The sequence below is a fragment of the Tympanuchus pallidicinctus genome, unplaced genomic scaffold, assembly GCF_026119805.1.
Source record: "Tympanuchus pallidicinctus isolate F22 unplaced genomic scaffold, pur_lepc_1.0 scaffold26, whole genome shotgun sequence".
Lineage (NCBI taxonomy): Eukaryota > Metazoa > Chordata > Aves > Galliformes > Phasianidae > Tympanuchus > Tympanuchus pallidicinctus.
In genome coordinates this window covers 4713789-4736640 of record NW_026294743.1, presented here as the reverse complement: position 1 = coordinate 4736640, position 22852 = coordinate 4713789, and the positions used below count along the sequence as shown (strand labels likewise).

Sequence of the window (22852 nt, the reverse complement as noted above, 5' to 3'; positions counted from 1 at the left end):
TGAGCTCCTAGGTTGTCACTCAGCTTGGAGGAGCTTTGTGTACTTCCCTTTCTGTGCTAAAGCAGGAGCTGGGGGGGCTGGTTGGTACAAAACTGGAGAGAAAGATGGAAAAGCAGCTTTTTTTTTTTTTTTTTTTTTTTTTTTTGCTTGTTTAGCAAACAACCAAGTAAAAATTGGATTTAACCACATCATCAAACCTTGATGCTCAGGCACAAGAAATCCTGGTTGAGGCATTTCACCCTCAGATTTTCCAACTTTTGAGTACCAACTTGCAGTTTCAGGTGTCTATTTAAATAGTCTTATGTTTTTAAGAAGTAAAAAACGAAATTGTGTATTGATATGAGCATGGGAAAGGGTACAACTGAGACTTGGATGGACTTCACCTGTGTCCAGCACAACAGCTAAGCGAATTATTGCTAGCAGCAGCAGGTGGTCACCCTTCCACAAACCAGCGCTAGAGGGAGGTAAACGCTTCACTGCCTGCTTTTGCAGACACTTGCTGAGCACAGAGAAGCATTCGGCAGTTCAGACAAAGACAAGACTCTCAAGTTTTACCCTGGGATTTCAAGTATATTGTCAAGCACAGCCTTTCTCCCCATCTCATTTAGTCTTGCCCTCTTCCTACTATAGGACATGACATCTGCTGTTAATGCAGGGTAAATGAGTTTGAAGCAAACCATGCTGCACTGTCATCACAGCCGAAGCTGATAATGCATTTCTAGTTTCCTTCAGAAGCAGTGTATAGAGGATCTCTGACACAAAGCATATATATATATATATATATATATATGGCTTATCCTGCAACTACTACATTTTTTTGGAAACTGAGAGATGATAGGCTTTGAGATGCACCCCATATGTTCTTCATGCATCAGTTACCCTGGGCTAATACATATCCCTTGTGGTTTGTTCGCCACATACCTGAAGAACTCCAGAGGTTAAGAAGCAGTCAGCAAGTCCTACAGTGTCAGAAACCCTACGACCTGGTGTAGAAATTAGAGCTTTATTCCACTGGGAATTATTATTGAAAATAGCTAAATTTGAAATAGTATTATTAAGAGCACACATCTATCTATCATAGAATGTTTAATCTACCAGATAACTACAGACTGACAACCAGCAAATATCAACCTTAGACTTTTATTGCAGTAGCTCTGTCTGTAAAAACAGTTTAATCACAGAGGCTTTACCCTTTAAGTAGGAGAACTTTGTGGTGCTCAGGAGCCTGATTTTGCTTCAGCATTATTCCAGGTATTTACAAACAAGTGCAGAGGCATTAGGCCATATTTCTGTTGATACACTAATTATTTACTATAAATAAAGGAAACAGCATGACTTTCTCTACACAATGGGTAGGGATAACACTGTAATTACCCTTCCAGCATCTCTTCAAATTTCTGCTTGCAGAGAAAGCAGTCAGACCTTTCGGTTCAGAGTTACTATATTAATTGTGTACACTATACTTTATTTAGGCTTCATTTAGAATTATTATTATGCTGTGAGGGCTGCAACACTTTCTAGCTGATGAGGATCTCCGTAAACACTTTTTAGTAGATATACAACTGTGTGCCTGCAAATAGCAGAACAGGGTTAGGACAGCATCAGCATGCAAACTGATTATTAGAGATATTTTCATTATTAAGACAACAACGACAAGCCAAGAAACGGGGGGGGGAAGAAGGCTATTGGCTTGTGAAGGATCTTGTAGATAATTTCCCCTTCTCTTTTTCACATTTGGTCCCACTTGCAACGCGCCCCTCTCAGAGGCAAAGTACTGTGACACAAACTGCTTGTTCTGATTTTCCATAGCTATTCTTTTCCTCATTAGACCCTAAAGATCCTCATCCGTTTGAATACCTGTGCCATAGCCACCTATGGGGATTTTGCAAGCCACACGCCAGCTCTGACAGGAGCTTCACAACAGCCTACATTTCTGCTCATTTGTCCAAGAGTCTTCTCTCAATGCTGTTTTGTTGTTTGCTTGTTTGTTTTTTAATGCCACTTACTGCTAAGGCAGAACAAAACAAAGATCATAACAAACCGAACGAAGCTTGGTAGGAAGGGGGCTCAGCACCCCCAAGTATGAGCCACCACTCTGAGCAATAAAAACAACCTCAACCAGCTTTCTTTTGATGCTCATTGTTTCTGTCAAGCTGCAATACAGTACTTATTGCTACTACATGCACACAGTTCTTGTTCTCAGAGCAAGAGCTATAAAAATGTTTGCTCTGGGCTTCTATGGTGCGAGGAAGCATAGCATGTAAAATGCTTACACAGGAGGAAAACCAGATGTTTAGTACAGCCAAATGTCCAATGGTTACAACTGCAAACAGGTAATTCGCATAAGGTTTTAACTTGCTTAGAACTTCTTACTTCCATTTTGGAGCGGAATGTGATGGCGGCACAACGAAGCACCGCAGTTTGGACCTAAAGTAAGAAACAAAAGTAGACACCTGGACAACCAGGAACTAGAACAAGCTCACCTGGCAGGGATACGGTGAAGCCTACTGCTTCATTTAGCACATCTACCTATTGCATGCTGGGTGGCGCTCTGGCACTTGGTGCTGGGTGCTACTTTCTAAAGCAGAGTTGTTAATGACAGCAGCGCCTGTCTAACTAACTTAAGTCGTATTAGGTTGTCTGTTGCAGCAATGAACACTGGTCCTAACATGTAACGTGTGGTGAGACAAACTGCACAGCTTGTTCTATGTCTCCAAGGAAGAGCCTGAGGTTTCTCACAGGAATCAGCTGGTCGATTGCCACAGACTTTTCTGGTAAACTTTTCAAAGGCATCAGTGCAGCTCACTGGTAAAAAAAAAAAAAAAAAAAAAAAAAAAAAAAAAAAAAAAAAAACAGAAAAAAAGAATGCATTTTAGATGGATGTTTAGCAACAGACTTTGTGCATCACGTCTGTATCTTTGCAAACATACAAAGTACACTGTATTTCTGACTGCAGGTTACGTGAGCTACAGCACGTAAACACTACTGCTGCGTAAATCCTACTCATCGGATGGCTTGTAAGAACTTGCTCAGCTACCCCCACCAAAGCATGATTCAATGAATCCCTTGACTTCAGCCCTGCTACTCAGGTGTAAGTTATTTCCCTGCACGCTGGGCACATTCACTACTCCTTAAACCTACAAATAGTTTCTCACTTTAAGCATGAAGTCCAGCAATTATGTTTGCTGAGACCACCGATGTAAGTAATTCCATGGCAATGCCAGTTTGGGGCTGAGACCCACACACAGAACTGCTCCATACTCTCAAAATGAAGGGCAACAACAGCATATTCTTATTCAGACAAACTCTCAGAATCAATTCCAGGCTTCATGTGATAATTTCCTCCATAACTGCCACTTCACTGCATAAGTAGTATTTTTTTTAATGTCAACTAGTATAACAGTGGTGCAATTTTTAGGGCAGCAGGATGTTGACAGGTGGAGAAAAAGGATAAAATAAACACTTCCTAACACTATAACTTTCTCTCTACTGCATTGTTTGTGTGTCCTCAGGATTTGTAGACATCGAGCTTTTTGAGGACACAATGAAAATTAACACCTTCTTTCCTCTGTTTCCTTCTCCTCTTGTACTGGTGCTCTAATAACCAGTGTATTAATTACTAACTCAGAATAAAAACAATATGCAGAGTTCCTGACCTGGGAGCTTTACTTGCTTAGCTTTCTTTTGCTTCTACTAATACATTTTCTACCAAGCTTCTTGTTCATATTGTAGCCAAGCTTTTCTTTCCCCTTGGGGTTCTATTAGCATCTTACTGTACATTTTGAAAAAAAGAGTCACATGGAATAAGAAAATATGGACAAAATACTTCTTCTCTATGAAGTAATAAACACAATTGATGATACCTAAGCATTCCTTAAACAAATACCCAGCTTGAGAATTGAGAAAGCTTTGCTCCCTAGGCATCTAGAAGATGCTAACAATGATTCTTAAACAGTAAGAAGTACTACTTTCTTCCTCTTTTTTCCTTGTTTGTTTTTTTTTTTCTGGGTCATTGTAGTGTGTGGAAATACAAATCCACCATCAGAGAGCACATGCAGACTCTCCACATGCTGCAATCGCCACTACCAGGGAAAGACATCGAGGGGGATTGCAGGAAACCTCCTGCTGCAATTGTGCTGTGTACCTTCAGGGTTCCTTATCAGCTTCTCCAGGTGCCTTCTCCTCCTCAGAAACTGAAAGTGGACACAAAACACCAGTGATAAACAACGAATAGTATACATGCAGAAACAAAGGAAATAACTTACTCAGCTATGAACAACAAGAATCCTTTGGACTAAGGGGATATGATTTCCTAAGTCACACTGGGCATGCAGACACTTCTCCTTAAAACTTAATACATCTAGCCGTAATAGAGTTTTGGGGCCAAACCTCAATACTGCTTTGAAAATCTCTGCTGTCATGATCTTAACACACATTTTTCTTTGCATGCCATTCTATCATTCAAACTGAAGAGCAATCCTTAATAGCTGCACCGAAACATTGTAAGGTTTGCACATAGTGCATTCTATGTTTTTCTTCACAGCGGTGTAACTTAAGAAGACACTGCCTTCCAAATCAAGTCAGAGGCTTTATAAAAAAAGCATATTGCATCCCATGTAGCAGAAGGGAACTTCACTCCCAGCCACTTAGCCAAGCACTGAGCTCGAATGCCACCAGCCCCCAACTTGCATCTATTTCTAATGCACAGCAAACAGTTCCAAAATGACATTTTCTGCTCCCTCTACGTCACCACTAACAACACCAGGCGTCACTTCAGCCAGCTCAGTGCCAACAACCATTAGTGATTTTGGAGACAAAAGGTTTCAGACCCAGCTGCACTCCAGCACCTTCTGAAGCTCTCCCCGACTCCTCAGCATCAGCGTCCTGGTTCCTCGTGGCTGTGTCAGACATCTCTTGAGCTGCTGAGGCTACTCCTTCCTCAACATTGTCCAGGTTTTCCTCAGGGGCAGAAGCAGCTGCAACATCCAAGACTTCACTCACAGTTTCTATGAATCAAATTAGACAGATAATTGTCTTGTCTTCCCCCTCCATTCACCAGCACAAGAGAGGGAAAGCAGTCAGGCTCACAAAGAGCAAAGTGCCCGCCTACCAGGTGTGTTGGAAGTAATTGAAGGCAACAGGGTATACAAGATGATTACATTTTGCTACGCAAATACATTTCTGCAAGCGGAACTCCATAAAATGTCACAACAGGTATCTGACTCTTCCTAGCCCTGAGGCAGAAAGATAGAAATGTGAGCTATTTCCACACATTTAGAAAAAAGGTTCTAAGCTGTGCGTTCTCTTTCGGTTACAGCTTTTATTTTCTGCTTTCTCCCTAACTGTTAATGACACGCAGAATACCGATGGTTAAGATTCTGTAGAAATAACCCTCATTTGATCAACAGCATCACACGTAACACTCATACTCCATGCATCCTTGCAAAGAAGCAATTAGGAGACTTAATGTAAAAAAAGTGTCCTAACTTCAGGCTGGAGGATCAGGCAGCGATTCCAGCACAGCATGATTGCCAACTAGCCATTTTTCAGTTCTCCTTAAGGATAAGGCAATATATTTGTATAGCCAAGTCCATATTATGTCTATTCATTAGTACCTCTATACGTGTCTACACTCTGCAGGAAGATGAAACATAATATCCACTATTTATATTCCCTATTTTACTCCAGTAAAATATCTCCTATCACATCCTAACCTAGGCACTGCAGTTTTGAAAATGTTTGTCTGTACATATGAGCAATTGTCCCTGGTCACTTCAGAACACTCTACCTTGTACTTTGATTCTTTAGGACGTGGAGCAGCACTCACTCCCATACTTGGAATGCACACTGACAAAATTGTGTTGGAGGGACCTTTCTGGTGCCCTACCACAAGTGCTCTTCTCAAGAGGAAAAGGCTGGAAACAGCTCATATACAGAATATGTGTGCCCACAGCCATATCAGCCGTGGCAGGTTAGTGCAGTCACTACCCACTGCTTCACATATTATCCTCAGCAAAGATTTAGGCTGGCCCAGGAAGATCGTTTAAGCACTGCCTATTGCCCTATTGCAATTGTGACTGGCTACTGAAAGTCGTTTGGTGTTTTGAGCACTATGAAAATAAGTCCTGCTCATTTTGTAATTATTGCTACCAGTGCAGATTTCTTGACATATATGCAACTAGAAGGCGCCTCACATCAACCTCATAAAAGCTTATCTTAAAAAAAAAAATTATATAAGTATATGGAGTTGAGTAAAGCACTGGAACAGGTTGCCCACAGAGGTGGTGGAAGACCCATTACTGTAGACATTCAAGCTAAGGCTGGACAGGTCTCTGAGCAACCTGATGTAGCTGTAGGCATCTCTGTTCATTGTAAGGGAGTTGGTGTGGATGACATTTAAGGATCCATTCCAACACCAATGATTCTATATCAGTATAGATATAGAAAACTATGTAATACTTGCAAGATATTAGCTTCCCCATATTGCTACAATTCGAACTTAGGTGGAAATGCAATCAGCCACTCTATGTGGTCATCTGTTACATCACCATTCTGTTCCCCGGGATAGTGTCACGTGTGCTCCATAGTCCAAGGTGCAGTAGGACATACAGATCGGGGAGGATCTTGGGTTGATTTTGGTTGTTCAATTTCAAATTGAACAGCTTGCAGAGAAGCACGGTGTTCTTTACCTGTATTTGCACTGCCAACACATCTCCCAAAGATGGCATCACGATGAACACAGTGTTGTACCAGTCCTTAAACGTGAAAGCTATCTCGAAAATGAACATGGTATACCAAAACAAGTCTATTCCTTGCTCTGTAAGAGGCTCCATCTTGGAACAAATGCTGCGTTCCACTCACCAGATAAACACATTTTTCTCTGCTCTAGGGAATCCCAGTGATCCCAGGGCAACTCCAGGTTAATGATTACCTGAGAACAATCTGAAGTTACCCTCTCTTCACAGACGTGATACTGGAAGAACATTAAATATAACAACAGATCACCATACCTGCCTCTTTTATTGATCAACTAGTAGCACAAATCGCCAAGCTCTGGTATTTCTCCTTTTTGTTTCCCTGCATATTGATTTAACTTCATGAAACCACTTCTCACTTCTGTTAGTTCTACAATTCTACAAAATTTAAGCTTCTTTATGTTTCAAAATAGAGCTCCAGAGATGTTGTAACATCTTAACTGATGGTGTTGCTCCCTGAAGACTGATCAGATTGAAAGCCTGAAATCCTGAAGCATTTGCACAGCAATGACTGGGACCCATTTTCTCTACTTCCATCAGCTTTTGTACATTTTCTAAGCGCTTTGAAAATAACCTGCATTGTTCATTGCCTCTCTGCAGTGAAGGCACATGGTAGTTAAGTACCATTGGTAGCATTTGTTGCACTGAATGCCCAGCTGCTTGATCACAGCTACTATACAACATTACTGCAGTTCCTCAGCATCTTTTAAAAAACACATCTGGAGTGTTCCAATCTATCTCAAATGATTCATTCTGAACCACATGTCACTATTTAGAGAAGAAATATGCCCTTCCAAACTATGCGTGTAGAAACAAGATTGGGCAAGAACCAACTGCGCAATACACACACATCAAACAATGCCCAACTGCTTTTGCTCTGGAAACCCACCTGTTTTGAATTGAGCGAGTATGGAGAAGGAAATTGACTTTTCAGACAAAAGGAAATTAAGCTTTTGTTTTGTTTTTAAACAAAGCAGCAGCATTAGGAAGCTCCAGTTGGCCGTGTCCAATATCTAGTCCCACCCAGAAGTACCATTTGCAGAGAATTGTATCTCTAGCATTTCAGTGAAAAAAATCTTCCTTAAGTACCAAGTTACCATTCCTACAGTCTCTAAGAACACAGTTTTTAGTCCTACAAATTAAAGAAGTTCCAGCATTGAGGAGGCAGGACTTCTCTGTGTGTTCGCAACAGAACAGAAAGCATTCCAAATGCATTGCGTTTCTGCATTCTCTGTGATTTTCAATTGACTGGTCTTAATGTTAGCAAGCTCAGCATTCTCCCAGCTGAACAGATAAACATGATAAGCAGGGACTTGCATGCCCATATGACTGACTGATGTTTGGTGCAGACAATAATTTAAAAAAGCAATTTCAAATCACACGTGTTGACCTTCTGTAGCCAATAGCAACAACATACCGGTAGATTTTCAGAATTCAGATCCTACTACTTTCATAATATCTTCCCCCAAAGCTTTGAAGCTTTCTAAACAAGCTTTAAACTTCCCTGAGGGACTTCTCAGAAGGGAATCAGTCTGGACTTTTGTCTGGGACTCACAGTTCTCTTCTGAAGTTGAACCTACTTCCACTGGCAGCCATGTCCCACCACCTGGAAAACAAGATGCTGCTGCAGGGTGATCCTGAAGCAGGCAAGTGAAAGGGAGCTAAAGAACAGTTTGAGCAGACACTGATGGCAGTGGATGTGAAGTCTGTTAAGAACTTGGCTCTCATAAGAAATTTTATAGAAGATAACATTTCTGAGAGCCCTTCTGCATGAGAGCTACTGTCAGATTTTAGAGTTCAGTGTTCGTAAAGCGGATTTTCCAAGTTCTATTTCACATCATGCACGAACGCTAACAAACTGAGCTAAGAAAGGTCAGATACGTACTTATTATTTCATATGTGAGGTCTCACTGACCATTATTCCAGAGGAAAAAAAAAAAAAAGACAACCCACCACATTGAGATCAAAGAGAAGAAAAAAAGAAGTTAACTTCTTCACCTTTGGCACTCATCTAGAGTCATGTCTGCACTGTTAAGCACGTTAATGTGAGAGTTAGGTCTTCAAACTTCCATTACAGTAGCAGCTAGTTAACAATCACTAAGAAAAGAAACAAATGAAGTATTTATGTATAGAAGTGACTCCTCAAGCAGATGAAAAGTTCCACATTGTGAAAGCAAAACACCCTTTCAAGTAAAGGCAGATAGAGAAAATGGACTCACGCAGTGCTGCATGGGAAGAGGGAAAAGTCCACGTTTAGAAGCACAAACAACACAGCTGGGGGTGGAGGGCACTCTGGGAATTCAGAACTTCACTCTCACAGCAATACTTCCCCCACCTTTGGCCACTTAGCACAGCAGCAGTGCTCTCCTTGTTCCCAGTGCTTTGCTGTTGACCACTTGTGATTATTTTTAAGCAGTCTAACAACACCAATTTATAGATAACCAATAAAAATAGTCAGTAGGTGTCATTACACGGCTTATTATGTTACTCATCAACGCTTACTATATTCAAAACGCACTTTTCTGAACCATCTCACTCACAGCCCTATTTTTTCACATACTCCCCCCCAACAGTCATGAGGAGACTGCTATCTTTCACACAGCAAGTCATGTTCCATTACTTCTGCAAATGTTATCTGCAGAAGAATTTGGCTTTACAAAGCTAAAATAATACCCGATAGCCAGCATAATACAAACGGAATCTGCCTGGAGCCACAGAACGCGCTCAAACCAAAGAACCAAAAAAGGCTTTCAGAATTAAAGTTACCTATGACATATCCAGAGACACTCAGTTATTCCAAAGGAGAAAAAGCACAACAGTATTCTATTGACAGATGAACATGTTTCCTCTTTGTTTTGTTTATAAGAGACCAGTTCACACCAAAATATGATGCTTATGTTTACACAACATACAGTGAAAATCTCTGTGAGCTCTACGTGGGTCTCTGGGATGTCCCTGAAACATAGGGACACTCAGAGCAAAACATTCCCTGCTGACAGTTCAAAAAGCTACTAAAACAAAACTGGCAGCGCAGTAGAACTTGCTTAAAGTCAAAATCTGCCACATTTTAAAATAGATCAAGAATGTATTTGTGAGAAGTTGAAAAACAGAGCTGAGAAGGTGGGGCGTGCCTGGCTCCCTTAAATCTGTACACCTATTCACGTAAGACAGTTTCTAGAGTAGCAACGTTGCTGGTTTGGAGAAAAGTTGTTTCACTCCACGATGAGAAAGACTGCCCAAAAATCAGTACGAAAATTCCTGCGCTGGTTTGCATTGCCACCACAAGCAGACAGAAAGGAATTACTTGCGGCTTTTTCAGTAAAGGAGGATACTATGAGAATTCCTCTGCATGCTATATTTTGATTTTTTACTGCAATATCCACCCCCTGCATGCTGTAAAATCCTCTTTTCAGAAAAGGTGATCTTAACTGAACGGTCTCTGCATTTACCAGCTGATGCCTTTACGTACTCACAGCTTTTGTAGAATTATTACCTAAATATTCATAGAATTGCAGAATCTCTAAGTTTGGAAAAGATAAGCTTATCTAATCCATCCTACCACCAATATTTCCCCACTAATCCCTGTCCCTCAGAACGGCATCTCAAAGTCTCTTGAACACCTCCCGGCTCAGTGACTCCAACAGCTCCCTGGGCAGCCTGTTCCAGCACCCCATCACTCCGCAAGAGAAAAAAACTTCCCTAACATCCAACCCCAATCTCCTCTGGCACAGCTTGAGGCCATTCCCTCCGGTCTTATCACTACTTCCACAAGACAAGTGGCTGACCCCAGTAGGTGACCACATCAAAGGCTTTGCTGAAGTCTAGGTAGACTACATCAACAGCCTCTCCTTCATCCAACAGGCAGATCACTCGATAATAGAATAACATCCGGTTGGTCAAGCAGGATCTGCCTTTTGTGAACCCACGCTGGCTGGGCCTGGTCCCCTGGTTGTTTCACAAATGCTGTGTGATCTCACTCCAGATGATATTGCTCCCATTGTTCCAACACTACAGAGATCTTCCTGTTCTTTCCGCTTTAACAAGTCATCCATGAGCTCAGTTACATGAAGGAAAAACAGAAGATAAGAGAACAGTGGGCAACACACAGCAATCTGAAGGACAGCAGATAAACATGGCAGCCCAAGGAACGGATAAAGAAACGGATAAATATGAAGCACGAACAGCCAACGGTATTTCCACCACTATGAACACTGCCCTCACAGGATACACTCACATAATTCAGTTTTCTAAAGCCCAATACATTTAGCCACATCTACCATAACCAATGTAAAGTTAAAATATTCTAAGAGGATACTCAAGACAGAAAATCTTTATTATAGTTCATAATTACGGGTAAATTTAGTTTGATCAAGTGAAGATTTTCCCTTAATCTGTTTGTCTGCTGTTACACCATTCTACATCTGGAGGCCCACTTAAGGCAATAAACTAGTCTACAGGAAAGGCCTCTGGTGAGCTGCAAGGATGAGGGCTGCAGGGAGAATAGCACCAACTCCAAATGTACAGCTCCAATTGTGGTTCAGTTGTTAATCCTGTCCAACCCTACCCACACTGCGTGCTACCACCACTTAAGGTCACCAGGATCTGCAGGTTGAGCAGTTTTTCTTCTTCCTACATGTCACACAAAAGACCAGAAGAACGCATTCGTTCTACAGAGCACTGCCATTTTAAACGCCTCCAAATAAGTCTGAGCAATCACAGACTACTCCGAGGACGTTTCAGCCAACTTCCAAATAGTGACGGTGTCACAGCACAGATCAGAAGGCAGCTGGGTACATGCTCAGACTTTGGTAATTTACCAGAATAATACACCTGGAAGTACATTGACCATGTCAAGTGTTTTTATCTGCTTGGCATCGCCGTGTGATGGGGTCAGCAAAAGCTCTGTCCAGAAAGCTATGACTCCTGCCCAGCACTGCCTGTATTTGTTTCTCTAGGTTGCAGACAACTGGCATTATAGTGTCATTCAAAGCTTAGCATGGAAAACACTGGCACAATCACACGCTAATCCTCCTCTAACATAGTTACGCACCACTCCTAAATCCAGCCATGAGAGAACAGTGTTTGAAATGATAAGTGGAAAAGAGACCTCACCCTTCAATACCCACAACATTAATAAGAACTTACATTACAGATATCTAGGAATCATGGCTGTGCACTAATTGGTTTTACTATCTGTATAAGCAACAAGTACACAGAGATATAATCAATAAGCAGACAGAGAAGTTAGGCTGAAAAGATTATCGTGTTAGAGGATAATCAAAAATGAACAGAAAGGTTACCCATATCCCAGGCTTACCAAAAAAGACTCCAAGAGGAACGATACCCAGACAGAGATCCTTCCTCAGCGGCAGTCAGTCCTCAAATGGGGTCTGGGAGAGGTGCAGCCAGGCTCCACCCCTTCCAATCACACAGGTGAATTGCCTTCACCTGTGCTCCCACAGCTGACTCATTGCTTGCCTCCATCAGAGGTTCAGGCCATGATTCAATAGTTCCCATAGATTATTCCAGCTGGTAATGCCAAAACCTTAAACGTCTGTATCTGAGTTGAAAAGGAGTTTTTAGCAGCAATCCAACAAACTAAAACAATTACTAATGCAACAGCAGTGCCTAATCCTAACAGTCTCTTGCCAATCTGTGCATTTCATAGCATTTGTTACACTGGAGAAATAACTGATCTTAACTTACCATTATAGAGTGCACATTAAAAGGAAAACAGCATGAAACTTACTAGCATCAGACAGCAACCAAGGGAGTAATAAAGCAAGTAGAAACAGAACTTAGAGGAAACTAAAATCTTAGGAAGAGAGTAACACAACACAATACTTGGGCTTTTTGGTTTGGTTGGTTGTGGGTTTTTTTGTTTTGTTTTGTTTTTGCAACAGTGTTTCCCCAAGTTCCAGATACCAGCAATGGAATGTAAATTTCTAAATCTGAAATTACCCTAAGTGCCCACATCCAAGGTTTTGCTCATTTTTGAGCATCCACAGGAGCTCACACATTCATTTTACTTGCTTGCTGGACCACTGAGATGATTGCCCATTGGTTGAACAACTTACATTTCCAAAGATGCTTCCGAAGAAGCCTTATCTTAAAGGAAACAATTGCATTTAAAAAAGCAGATGATTTCATGGAAATGAAAATGCACCTTCATCTGCAGAAGCAGCATCACCCTATCAACAAAACTAATCAAAACGATTTAAATGAGCGCTCTTCAGAGCAAGCCTGCATTTTGCCTGTCAGTTCTGAGAGAAAACTCTTCTCTGCTTCAGTAAAAGTACAGATGCTTCTTCTCTCATTTGAGAGAAGGATCAATGTGGTCAAATGCAGAACCAAAAAGTATTTCCAAAATAATTGCAATTTCTAAATAAACCACCACTTTTTAAAGACACAGGTAAGCACTCTGAACAAAGTGGTACACGTCCAGAGAGCTTCTGAATCAAAATCATCTCTTCTTGTATTTAATAATGTCAATTGGAGCCAGCTTTTAGGAAAGGGATACTGGCGATAGCGGTTTAAACTTTCGTGTTCAGACCCCACAGTGTTTGTTAAAACCTTCACAAGGTCAGGGCCTGAGGCATCAACTGATCAGAAGCGTGGTTTCTTGGCAGGCTGGGCCTGGACTGGGCTTGCAGGGGAGCACCAAGGTGGCACGCTGACAGGGCCACAGCTGCCTTGGCAGCCTCCCACCATGGGACTCAGGTTACACAGCGGCCACGGCTCAACTTAGTCCTAGCAGAGGAACCTCACATGAACCTTCACTCGTAGCTTAGGCACAGTTAATCACTACAGCCTTCATTAGTGACCAGTGGCACAACAGACCTGTTCTCCAAACCTAGTTCTAACATCCTGGAAACACCACAGGGATCAGACACTCCCTTACTTCAGATGCTGCTGATCACTGAGGTGAAGCACAGCCGCTGAGAGATGTGACATGTTCTTCTTAACATGAAACTCTCCAATAGAAGCTGGAAGGAAGATGGCTGAAGCAACAGTCTGACACCAATCTCTACACTTTTATGTCCCACATGTTCATTTCTGCCAGCTTTGCCACTCGGCAAAGAATCATCGCTGCAGCGAGACTGGACAGAGGATACAGCCCTCAGAATCCCTTATAATCGCCTTTGCAACAGAAGCACCATTCTAGCATTGGGCTTCCACTGTGTTGCCAGAGAAAACAGAGGGAGGAAATCATAATTGCTGAATAACACAGCTGCTGGGCCCCAGCAGTAACTAATGGTTACACCACACCGGTTCGCTTTTACTAAAATAGTGACTAGCTACAGAGTTACCCTGCCTGGCTTTAAATACTCACATTCAACTTACCTACAATGTTTCTGAGGCAAGAGTCTAGAGCCCTTGCTGCTTTGTATTCAAGAGAACGATAGGAATATTTACCATACAGAAACCCCACCCTCCCCAGCAGTCAGTAACTATCCCACGATCAGCACTGTGAAAGGAACGCCCAGCACTTCTGGGCACAAGTGAGTGCCCACTCCTTAAGAGTGAAAATTTGCTATTGCTCTGTAGGGCAATGCAGACAAAGACCATCTTATAGCACCTCTCTCAGCAGCTTTGTTTCATTAACTTTAAGGTGCACCAGAATGTCTCCTTCCTAAATTAATTCGTCCAAACTTTCCATAGAAATAACTTGATTGGTTTTTCTAAGCTGCGAGTAATTTAACCACTACCTCATAAACATCTTACGTAGACAGTAACAGTCACAGCAAATGTACTTACAGGCTGGACCGAGCATCATTTTAAAATCTGCCCTTTCAATAGATTGTTCTGCAGACTCGTGCAGGAACTACTCACACAAGAATTAAGATCCAATTCATATCCAAAGTTTTCATAGCAGTCAACAATATGAAAAGCTGCACCATATCCCAAGTTTGTTTGTCGAAGAGGCGACTAAGATGAATCCTCAAGGGAGCCACCAAGGAAAAAGGCAAAAACATTTCTGCAATCACACAATACCTTTCAAGGTATTGCAGTAACCCCACGCACACTCGCAGCTGAAATCCTTCTAACTTCAGTTTGCCTTGCATTTTGAATCTTTCCTTCCAAGAAGATGCATGCTTATTTTCCCAAAACAAGTCACACAGGAACATCCAGTAAAGGTTCCATGTTCGATCAAACTGAAAACTGTCACTGGTTTTCCCACTTAGTAGAGCCCCAATCAAGTTTTCCTTTGCAAAGCAGTGATTACAGTGATTTTTCTCTTTCATCACAGACTTGCCAACAGTTTCTTTTTCGTTTGCTTTTAAAGAACTGCGGATACCAAATGGCAATGTTTGCTGCTTTCCTACCTATCGAATAATTCCAATTGCTTTAGATGTGCCCCATTCAACTTTAACCGAACCAATCAAGAGGGAAAAGTTATTGCTTTACACTGACAGGTTAGCAGTAAATAAGTTTGATTGCATAACAAAATAAAAAAATCAAGTTAAATTAAAATTCTGCATTTGATGCAACTTACGGACACAGTCGCTTCTTTATTATTCTAAAATTAAAAAGGACTGACAAAGTATTCTGAACAGAGTTAAGAGTACCCGATACGTAGCCTCCAGCTAAATTGTTTTTAGTTCTAATGTGATGTTTTATGCATTTTGAAACTTTCCATCTGGTATGTCATAACGATATGTGGGTCATTACCTAATTCTGTTGAAGTTCACTGTCAGAAGAACCATGTGCTTCAATGTGAACATCTTAGGAAAAGCTTTAGGAAACCTCAGGAATCTGATCACAGCAATAATGGTTTAATCAATTGTATTACACGCTTACCCCTTAACGTTGCCTTCTTGAAAGCTGTGATCACTTTCTTATGCTCACGATATGCCAAGGTAACACCTGAATTAGTTTTCACTACAGGACAACCTCCATTAGGGATGCTGGCGTTTGTTCTTTGTAGCATCCTAAGAAGCAGAGTTTCAAAACTGAACACACACGCACAAAAACCGCATTCATAGATTAACCTTGCACTGCAGGAGCTTCTGAATTAGCAGCAGCTTCCTGCTGTGCCCCCTCCACAGCAGTGGATGTGTCTGCAGCCGGCAAGTCACTCTCTCCTCCAGTTTCTGGGGTAACCCCAGAACACTCCTCCTGCGCTGCAGGTCCAGCAGCAGTTGTTGCATCGGCTTCTTCTGTGGCCACGTCTGCTCCAGTGACTTCAGCCGTCTCCTCTTCACCACCTTTTAAAGGTTTATTTAATACAAATAAAGAAAGTGTAAAGTGCATGCATGCAATACAAATTCACAGAATACTTGACCGTCACTTTCAATTTTTAAAATGGGAAGCTAACTAACATTCGGGACCAGAATTTACAGAGCAAGTCATTATATCAGAACTTAATCTCCCCTATCATCCAAGTGTGACACCATAAAAGATGTTTACAAGATAAAGAAACCATATTCTTAACTACCAAGTGTCACAGCTGCTTGAGTATATTATCACACAGTGTGGCTTTAAACAACTGAGTGCAAAAGGTGGAGATGCAGGGAAGGATGAAAATAAAGAAGTGATAGGAAGCAGATCGTACCAAGTGTTGCTCCAATCCCATTCTATCAAAAGGGTCAGTGACAGTGCACTCTCTGACTTTGCAGGGAGGTGGATTCTTGCCCAGTTTGCACCCAGTAGTGGCATTACACACCACACAATAGCCCCTCGGTAGCATACTTACAAGCTCTTCCATAATGTGTTATCAGTAGGGCTGACACGTTAGAAGCACTGCAATTCAAGGCACGGCTTCTGTTTGGGGAGGGCTATTTTCAAGGCGGCAACCTTGGCTGGCAGTATCCACAAGAGTTCAGAGCCCAACTCAAAATTAGCTTTCAGATGGGTTTTGTGGCATCTCTCGTCTCTGCGCCACCAGAGATATTCTGCTATCGCTGTTCATCCTGCATCCTTTAAAGCTACACTGATTGTGCTGTGACCAGGCTTTGGACTGCAAAAGCCATAGCACTCAAGTAAGAAGGAAAAGATCCGTGGGACAGAGAGAAACAAGGGGTTCCTGCTGAAATTAGGTACATAAATAAGAAAATAACTTGAGCGTGTTAGTCAGACAGTGCCCAACACTGACACGACCAGCTATGACTCATTTTCATTTTATGAAGTCCCAGCTGTCTCAAAGAACTGCCTTACTGCTGTGGGTCACACCCTGCAGAAATGAAAAACCCAGTTCTTCCCAAGCGTGTGAATTTACAACTCTGCTGAGACAAGTCATCACAAACTAACAGCACAAAGCAGTGAAAGTACACAAACACCATGCAAGTATGCACTAAGATCAACAAAGTTATAGAGCAAGTGTCCATTGCAAGTTTACTACCAGACCCAATTCACCAGGTGACATAACAGAACAGGAAATAAAATTTGCAATACAGCACGAACTAAGTGAGAAAAAAAAAGAGAAGGACTTGAAGAGACATAGTCAGATTTTTTCTGAATATTTGAAGAGTATTTGATCATAAATTGAACCAACCAATTTTATTTCTTGATTTTCTTACGCCAACACAAACACAACCCTTTTGCATTCAGGTTTTAACACAAGTCTACTCATTGTTAGGCAAAATCAAAGCTTGGTACTGCACAACCTGACCATGTCCCTTTAAGAGAACGCTATAGTTCAGAAAACCTACATCGATTACACAAAGAACAGACTAACAGCCAAGCTCAGCATTCAGTACAATTTATTGGACAGTCAAATATAGGGTGCATTCATTCAGAACAGCCAGCTTCTCGATCTCAGCACTGCCTTCTGCAAAGCAGATTAATAGGAGCTCAATATGGTTTGGCCTTGCAAACATAGGTATTTCTTTTAGAGTCTCACAAGGATGGAGTTTTACAATAGAAGGCATAAAGTCATCCCAGGGTAGGCTGCAAGGTAGCAATGGTGAAGGACTGTCCCTGGTGTTTAACTTCCTCAGGTTTGGAAAGAGATTTCCCTTGTATTTTAGTCTGGAAAGTGTAAAAGCAGAGTAGAGATTAGACAGATTGAATCAGCTTGCATTAAGTTAAAAAGAAAAATCATCGCTGAAAAAGTAGGAAATACAGAGTAAGTTAAAGGAGATACATGCGAATGGAAGGCAAAACTCACTATTTGCTAAATAAGCAAGTAGAATGTTCCACAAGGCAAGCATCATTTCACAGTTCAAATTGTGAATCACGTTCCGAATGTCCTACTGTTACTTCATGTTCAGCTTCTGCCAGAGGCATTTTAAAATCCTTCCTTATGTCAGAGTAGCTTTGAGATCAAAAGAGCTGCAGAATATTTGCTGTTTTTTTATTATTATGTCATTTATGTCACATAATAATTAATTAAAATACCATTAAGTGAAAAGCCTACAACGACATTTGATTGTTTCATTCACTTTGTCGACACTGTTTGCTACCTCAAGGTCTTAGTAACAGACAGTATGGTTTGGGGCACGAGGAGAGAACTTTCCTCAGAATGAAGAACCACCAAAGTCGTTTGGATCAGGAGAGACACCCTCTGATCAGGTGCGCCCTGGTTCTAAGTTCTTCCAGCACAATGTTCTTCTCTGACTACATAACAGCGTGCTGATTGGCATGCTGCTTTACTCTCCTCCATTCCACACTGCTACCAACAGTTTTACAGCGTAACTTAAGCTTGAAGTTAAACGATCCTAAATGATATTGGATGACTTTGAGAGCATAGTTCTTAACCAGCAATGCTTGCTGTGAAACAGTGTAAGGACTTAAGTGAATCTAAAGAAAACAGGGAGAAAGAAGCTGCAGAGAAAGTGTTGGGAAAAGCAACACTGGGGCAACAGGCCATGACAAGATACACACCGAAATATGACTACACAGGGCTCAGGAGAAAGGGGGGGGGAAGATTCTTTTGAGAAGGCACAGAGAGGATTCCATTGGAATAGTAAGCATAGAAACCTCATTGGGGAGGATACAGTTAGGAACGAAGAAGGGTTTGAAAAAAGAGCTGATTCAACAGTGGTTTCGTATTGTGAATTGGAATTAGTCACGAGTCCAATTAAAAACTCGGGCTTGAGCATCTAGTCAGGAGTCTAAATATCCAAATCAACAGAGAAAACAAGCGTCAGAGGTCTTCACCGGATGGCCCAGTAGAGTTTTAGACCTCTTCCTGCCTCTCATTATTCATAGCAATCATCTGCCATGAATTTAGGTAAATTACTGAACAACAAAATGTATCAGATCATGGGATGTCTGGAGAGTGCCCGAAGCAGCAGTTAAGTTACAGAGCACTGAATACTCTTATCAAGGTCTCAAGCCGCACAGCTATAGCCTTCCAGGGGCTTGCAGTATCACTGATTGCTGGTATCCTGCACAACGTTTTGGTAAACTAGGGTTAAAGCTCAGTACCTTGCAAACAGAACCCTAAGAGAGGAGAGGGAATGTGCTGACATTTTGAGTGGCCTGGGAAGTGTAATTAATGCTACTATGTTCTTCTGGTTGCAATGGCCTAACTCTGTTTTCATCCCTGAACAGCAAAAGGCAAGGTCACTGGGAGAAAAAAAATGTACTTGGGTCCCAGCCCAATTTTCTGCTTTGGGGACGAGAAGGAAGCGCACTAAAATTGTAACCAACATTTCTGCTGACTACAAGTTCGAGATCTGCATCATTCCCAGCAGCTTAAAATAAATGAAAGCCCTTTGCCATTTTAAATCTTAAAATCTGCTAGTTCTGAAGTTTATAAAATAAAGAGCATGTTGTGGAACTTCAAGAAATTGAAAATAAATCATTCTAGAGGCAGACAACTTAAAGGATGATTTTGTTCTGGAAAAGAAATCTCGACTCATACTCCGACCTATTCTTTCTGAGCATGCAAATATATTAAATCAATTCTCCAGATGCCAGCCTCTGAAAAAAAATAAGTGACAGCTTCCACAGCTATGGCTTCCCGTTTTAAAAAGGTGTGCTTATTGTTTTTAGGAGGTTTGGTTTTTTTCAAAGTGGCAAATCAATAATCACGACGAGGTCCTTTACACACCATTTTTATAATTGCTTTTGATAGCAAGGCCACGCTTGTCAAGTTCCATCTTTCAGATTAACTGTGCTGTAACACTAATTGATGTGGGCAGAGACAACATTCCATTACAAGCATCTGAACTAACTTGGTCTAATTATTTAAGCATGAAGGACTATGTAAGGATTTACATACACTGAGGTGCTGTCTGCTTTTCATTTAGACCTAAAGTAAAAAGGATTCAATCCAAGCAATGGGACAAGAACTGGGTTCTATTTACTACCTTCACCTATTTATTTGGTTGCTTTTGTTCATAACTCAACATTTCCATGGTGTTTCCTGACACACGTGGCCTGGAAACAACCTGTTGACTGAGAAAGAGCTGTCATCTCTTCCCAGCACTACCGCAAAACAAAAGATCTGATTTTGACAGCATTCAGTCAAAGTTCATTAAGATTTCAGTATATCAAATGAAAATACCCAAGATAGAAGTAGTGGTTCACACATTAACTCTTTTCATCCAAAGATACTGCAGCTTGGTCACAGGATTGCTGCCTAAACATGAAGCCCATCTCCAACATTTGAGCAGGACAGTCTTTGCTCCAAGTCACAGAAAGCAGACAAGGACTCGGATGGTGAAGGCCTGATCAGATAAACCAGAAATCTGCTCTGGATCCTCACGTACCCAGAGAACAAGAGAGAGGAGCTCCACTTACCCTTGTAAGAGTCAGCTTTGTGTTTCTGCCCTCTCTCGTGGAGAACATTCACATGTTCAATGTACTTGCTACGGGACGAACCGACTACTTTGTAGGTCTGAAAAACAGCATATCTAAATACGTATCTAACTCATATACACACATGAGATAATACCTAGCTAACAGAGGTTACCAAACAAAATAAATGGGAGAGGAAAGGGCTTCAAACAAGTGCTACTGCTCATCGTAAAAGGCATATCAAATGATCGCAAGCAATACTAACGTATCTAAAAGTCCATTTTTCTCCACTAACACGTTAATGAAACATACAGGAATTAGGAAGAAAATATAGTGCTGCAGAGATTGAACAGAATATTTCAAAAGGCAATTATGCTCAGGTTTCTATTTCTATTAAAAAAACTACTAATCAAAAAGCTGGCAGCAAGAGGATTTGTAATTCTTTCAGCCAGGCAGGAACACAAGAGCGATGGTATTGTGGACAAGTACATGCCACTCACCATGCTATTTTTGGGGAAGAGATAAATTTGTGCCTTTAGGGGATGTGCTAGTCAGGATCTCAATTCTCAGAGAGGGAAGGGAGATATAAAATAAAGGCCTTAGGGACCTGCAGCACAGTCTGATAAACTTAGAGAAAGGCTGGTGAAAGACTGCTGGAAAAGCTTGAAAGCACTTGGTGCTTACAAAGCTCAAGCATGCTTTTTCTAAGTAATTAATATTCTTATCTTCTTTTGTGCCCCAATTAAGCCGGTTCCTAATCTTCCCCTCCCAGCTTCAAACAGCTTCCTTCACATCCGTCCTGCCCACTGCATCATGCTCTTAACATTTGCAGTTGGCAAGAAGAGGCGAGGTGTTAGAGACAGATGCCTTATTCCATCTTTGGAGGAATCCATTTCACATAACTTCGAATCTTCCCCCGAGAATCTCAATAGTCACACACACCAAAACAACAGTGAAATAAGCAAGAAATATGCAACGTTTCATTAGTTACCTTAAACTGATTTTTCCATGCAACTGTACTTAATTACATGCCACAACATTCACATTCTATTAACAGATCTTATTTTTCGACCGTGTTTTTAAAACCCTGAACGCACTTTGATCTACGTCAGCTCAGAAAGCACAGACAGCCCCCCTACTTACGTAGAACAAAGCACCGCATGCAGCAACCCCAGTGATGAGATAGTAAATCATGTTCTCTCCAGAAGAGCCAGGAACGCTCCCAGATGACATCTGGCGAAGAGGTGCTACAAAGAAACGTTCCTTACGGTGATGCGAAATTGATGCTAATATACGATCATAAAATAGAACTACGGAGCCTGAACTTTATTATGGGAAGAGATGGTTGAAAAACCTATAGCAAAACTGGGAGACATGGCTTGTAGGACAATGAAGTAGAACAGGGAGCGCTGCCTAACTGAATGAGGAGCACATCTGCAACCTCTCAGTGAGCCTACGATTTGCTGAGAATGATTGATGCCTGGCAGCTTCCACTCACTGGGCGCAGTCACACAAATGTGTCCTGCTTAAGGAAAGTAAAAGGATCAACCTGCCTTTAGTCATTCTCGCTGCACTCACTAGCAGCAGAGGTATCAAATTCCTCAGCAGCAGAGAACTCTAGGATGAAGCCTTTTGCTTTTAACTCGCAGCGTTACATTCCCAGCTGACCTTCAGATGCTGGCCGGGACGTGAGCAGAGCAGGGTTACACAACGCCATCGGAGCACACACAGCACGGCGATGACAGCGCAAGCCATTTCTTTCCGCCCACCACGGCCGTGCTGCGATGCTCGCTGCGGCCTTGGGGTTCCCCTATACGGCTATAAGGAGGACTCACACCTGACAGGTGCCGCGCGGGCACCCGGCTGCGTTTCGCGATCCCATCCGCTACGACGCACGTCTCACCACATAGCGCTGCTCATCAAAACGAGCGTCGCGAGCGACGATAGCCCAGTGCCTGCCGTGACGCGCCGGACTGCGCCCGGTATCACCAGCCTCGCGGGGCCGAGTCCGCCCCGCTACCGGGGCTGCAGCGCTTACCTCGGCACGGGGCCGGCGGTGCGGCCGCGGCATCCCTTCCCGACGGCGGGACCGCCGTTCCGCAAGGCACCCGCCTCCCGCAGCCCCGCTACCGTCCCGCCGCCCGCGACCTTCGCGCGTCCCCCGCCTCCCCCTCCCCGCACCCGGCACGTACCGCGCTGCGCGAGGCGGCCGGCGGACGAGGGCGCCCGGCTCAGACGAGCGGCCAGCGCCTGCGAGGCGGCCCTGCACAGGTACATGGCGGCGAGAGCGGGGCTGCGGGCGCTGCAGCCGGCACCGCAACGGCCACCGCAACGGGCTGCGATCGGCCCGCCTCTGCCGCACCGAGGGCGGGATTCCCCTCAGCTCCGCCCCGGCCGCGTGCCGCCGC

The 22852-nt window shown here is 42.5% G+C and overlaps 1 protein-coding gene across 1 annotated transcript; it reads right to left on the bottom strand.

Annotated features, from left to right (window-relative positions):
• Positions 1 to 1124: 1124 nt before the first annotated feature.
• On the bottom strand, positions 1125 to 22813 carry MGARP (mitochondria localized glutamic acid rich protein). Its single transcript, XM_052690078.1, has 7 exons — positions 22637 to 22813; positions 21588 to 21691; positions 20448 to 20544; positions 15749 to 15964; positions 4830 to 5006; positions 4145 to 4193; positions 1125 to 2805 (listed from the first exon to the last, which is right to left on the bottom strand). The coding sequence occupies exons 1-6, from the start codon at positions 22719 to 22721 to the stop codon at positions 4147 to 4149; spliced, it is 726 nt and encodes a 241-aa protein (XP_052546038.1). The 5' UTR covers positions 22722 to 22813; the 3' UTR covers positions 1125 to 2805; positions 4145 to 4146.
• Between the last annotated feature and the right edge of the window lie 39 nt (positions 22814 to 22852).

Excerpts from the sequence above, each read along its gene's own strand:
- MGARP (XM_052690078.1), bottom strand. The coding sequence starts at position 22,721 with ATGTACCTGTGCAGGGCCGCCTCGCAGGCGCTGGCCGCTCGTCTGAGC. Across the intron at positions 20,545-21,587 it reads CATGCGGTGCTTTGTTCTAC|ACCTACAAAGTAGTCGGTTC; the intron begins GTAAGTAGGGGG and ends GCTGTTTTTCAG. Across the intron at positions 4,194-4,829 it reads AGGTGCTGGAGTGCAGCTGG|TTTCTGAGGAGGAGAAGGCA; the intron begins GTCTGAAACCTT and ends GTCCACTTTCAG.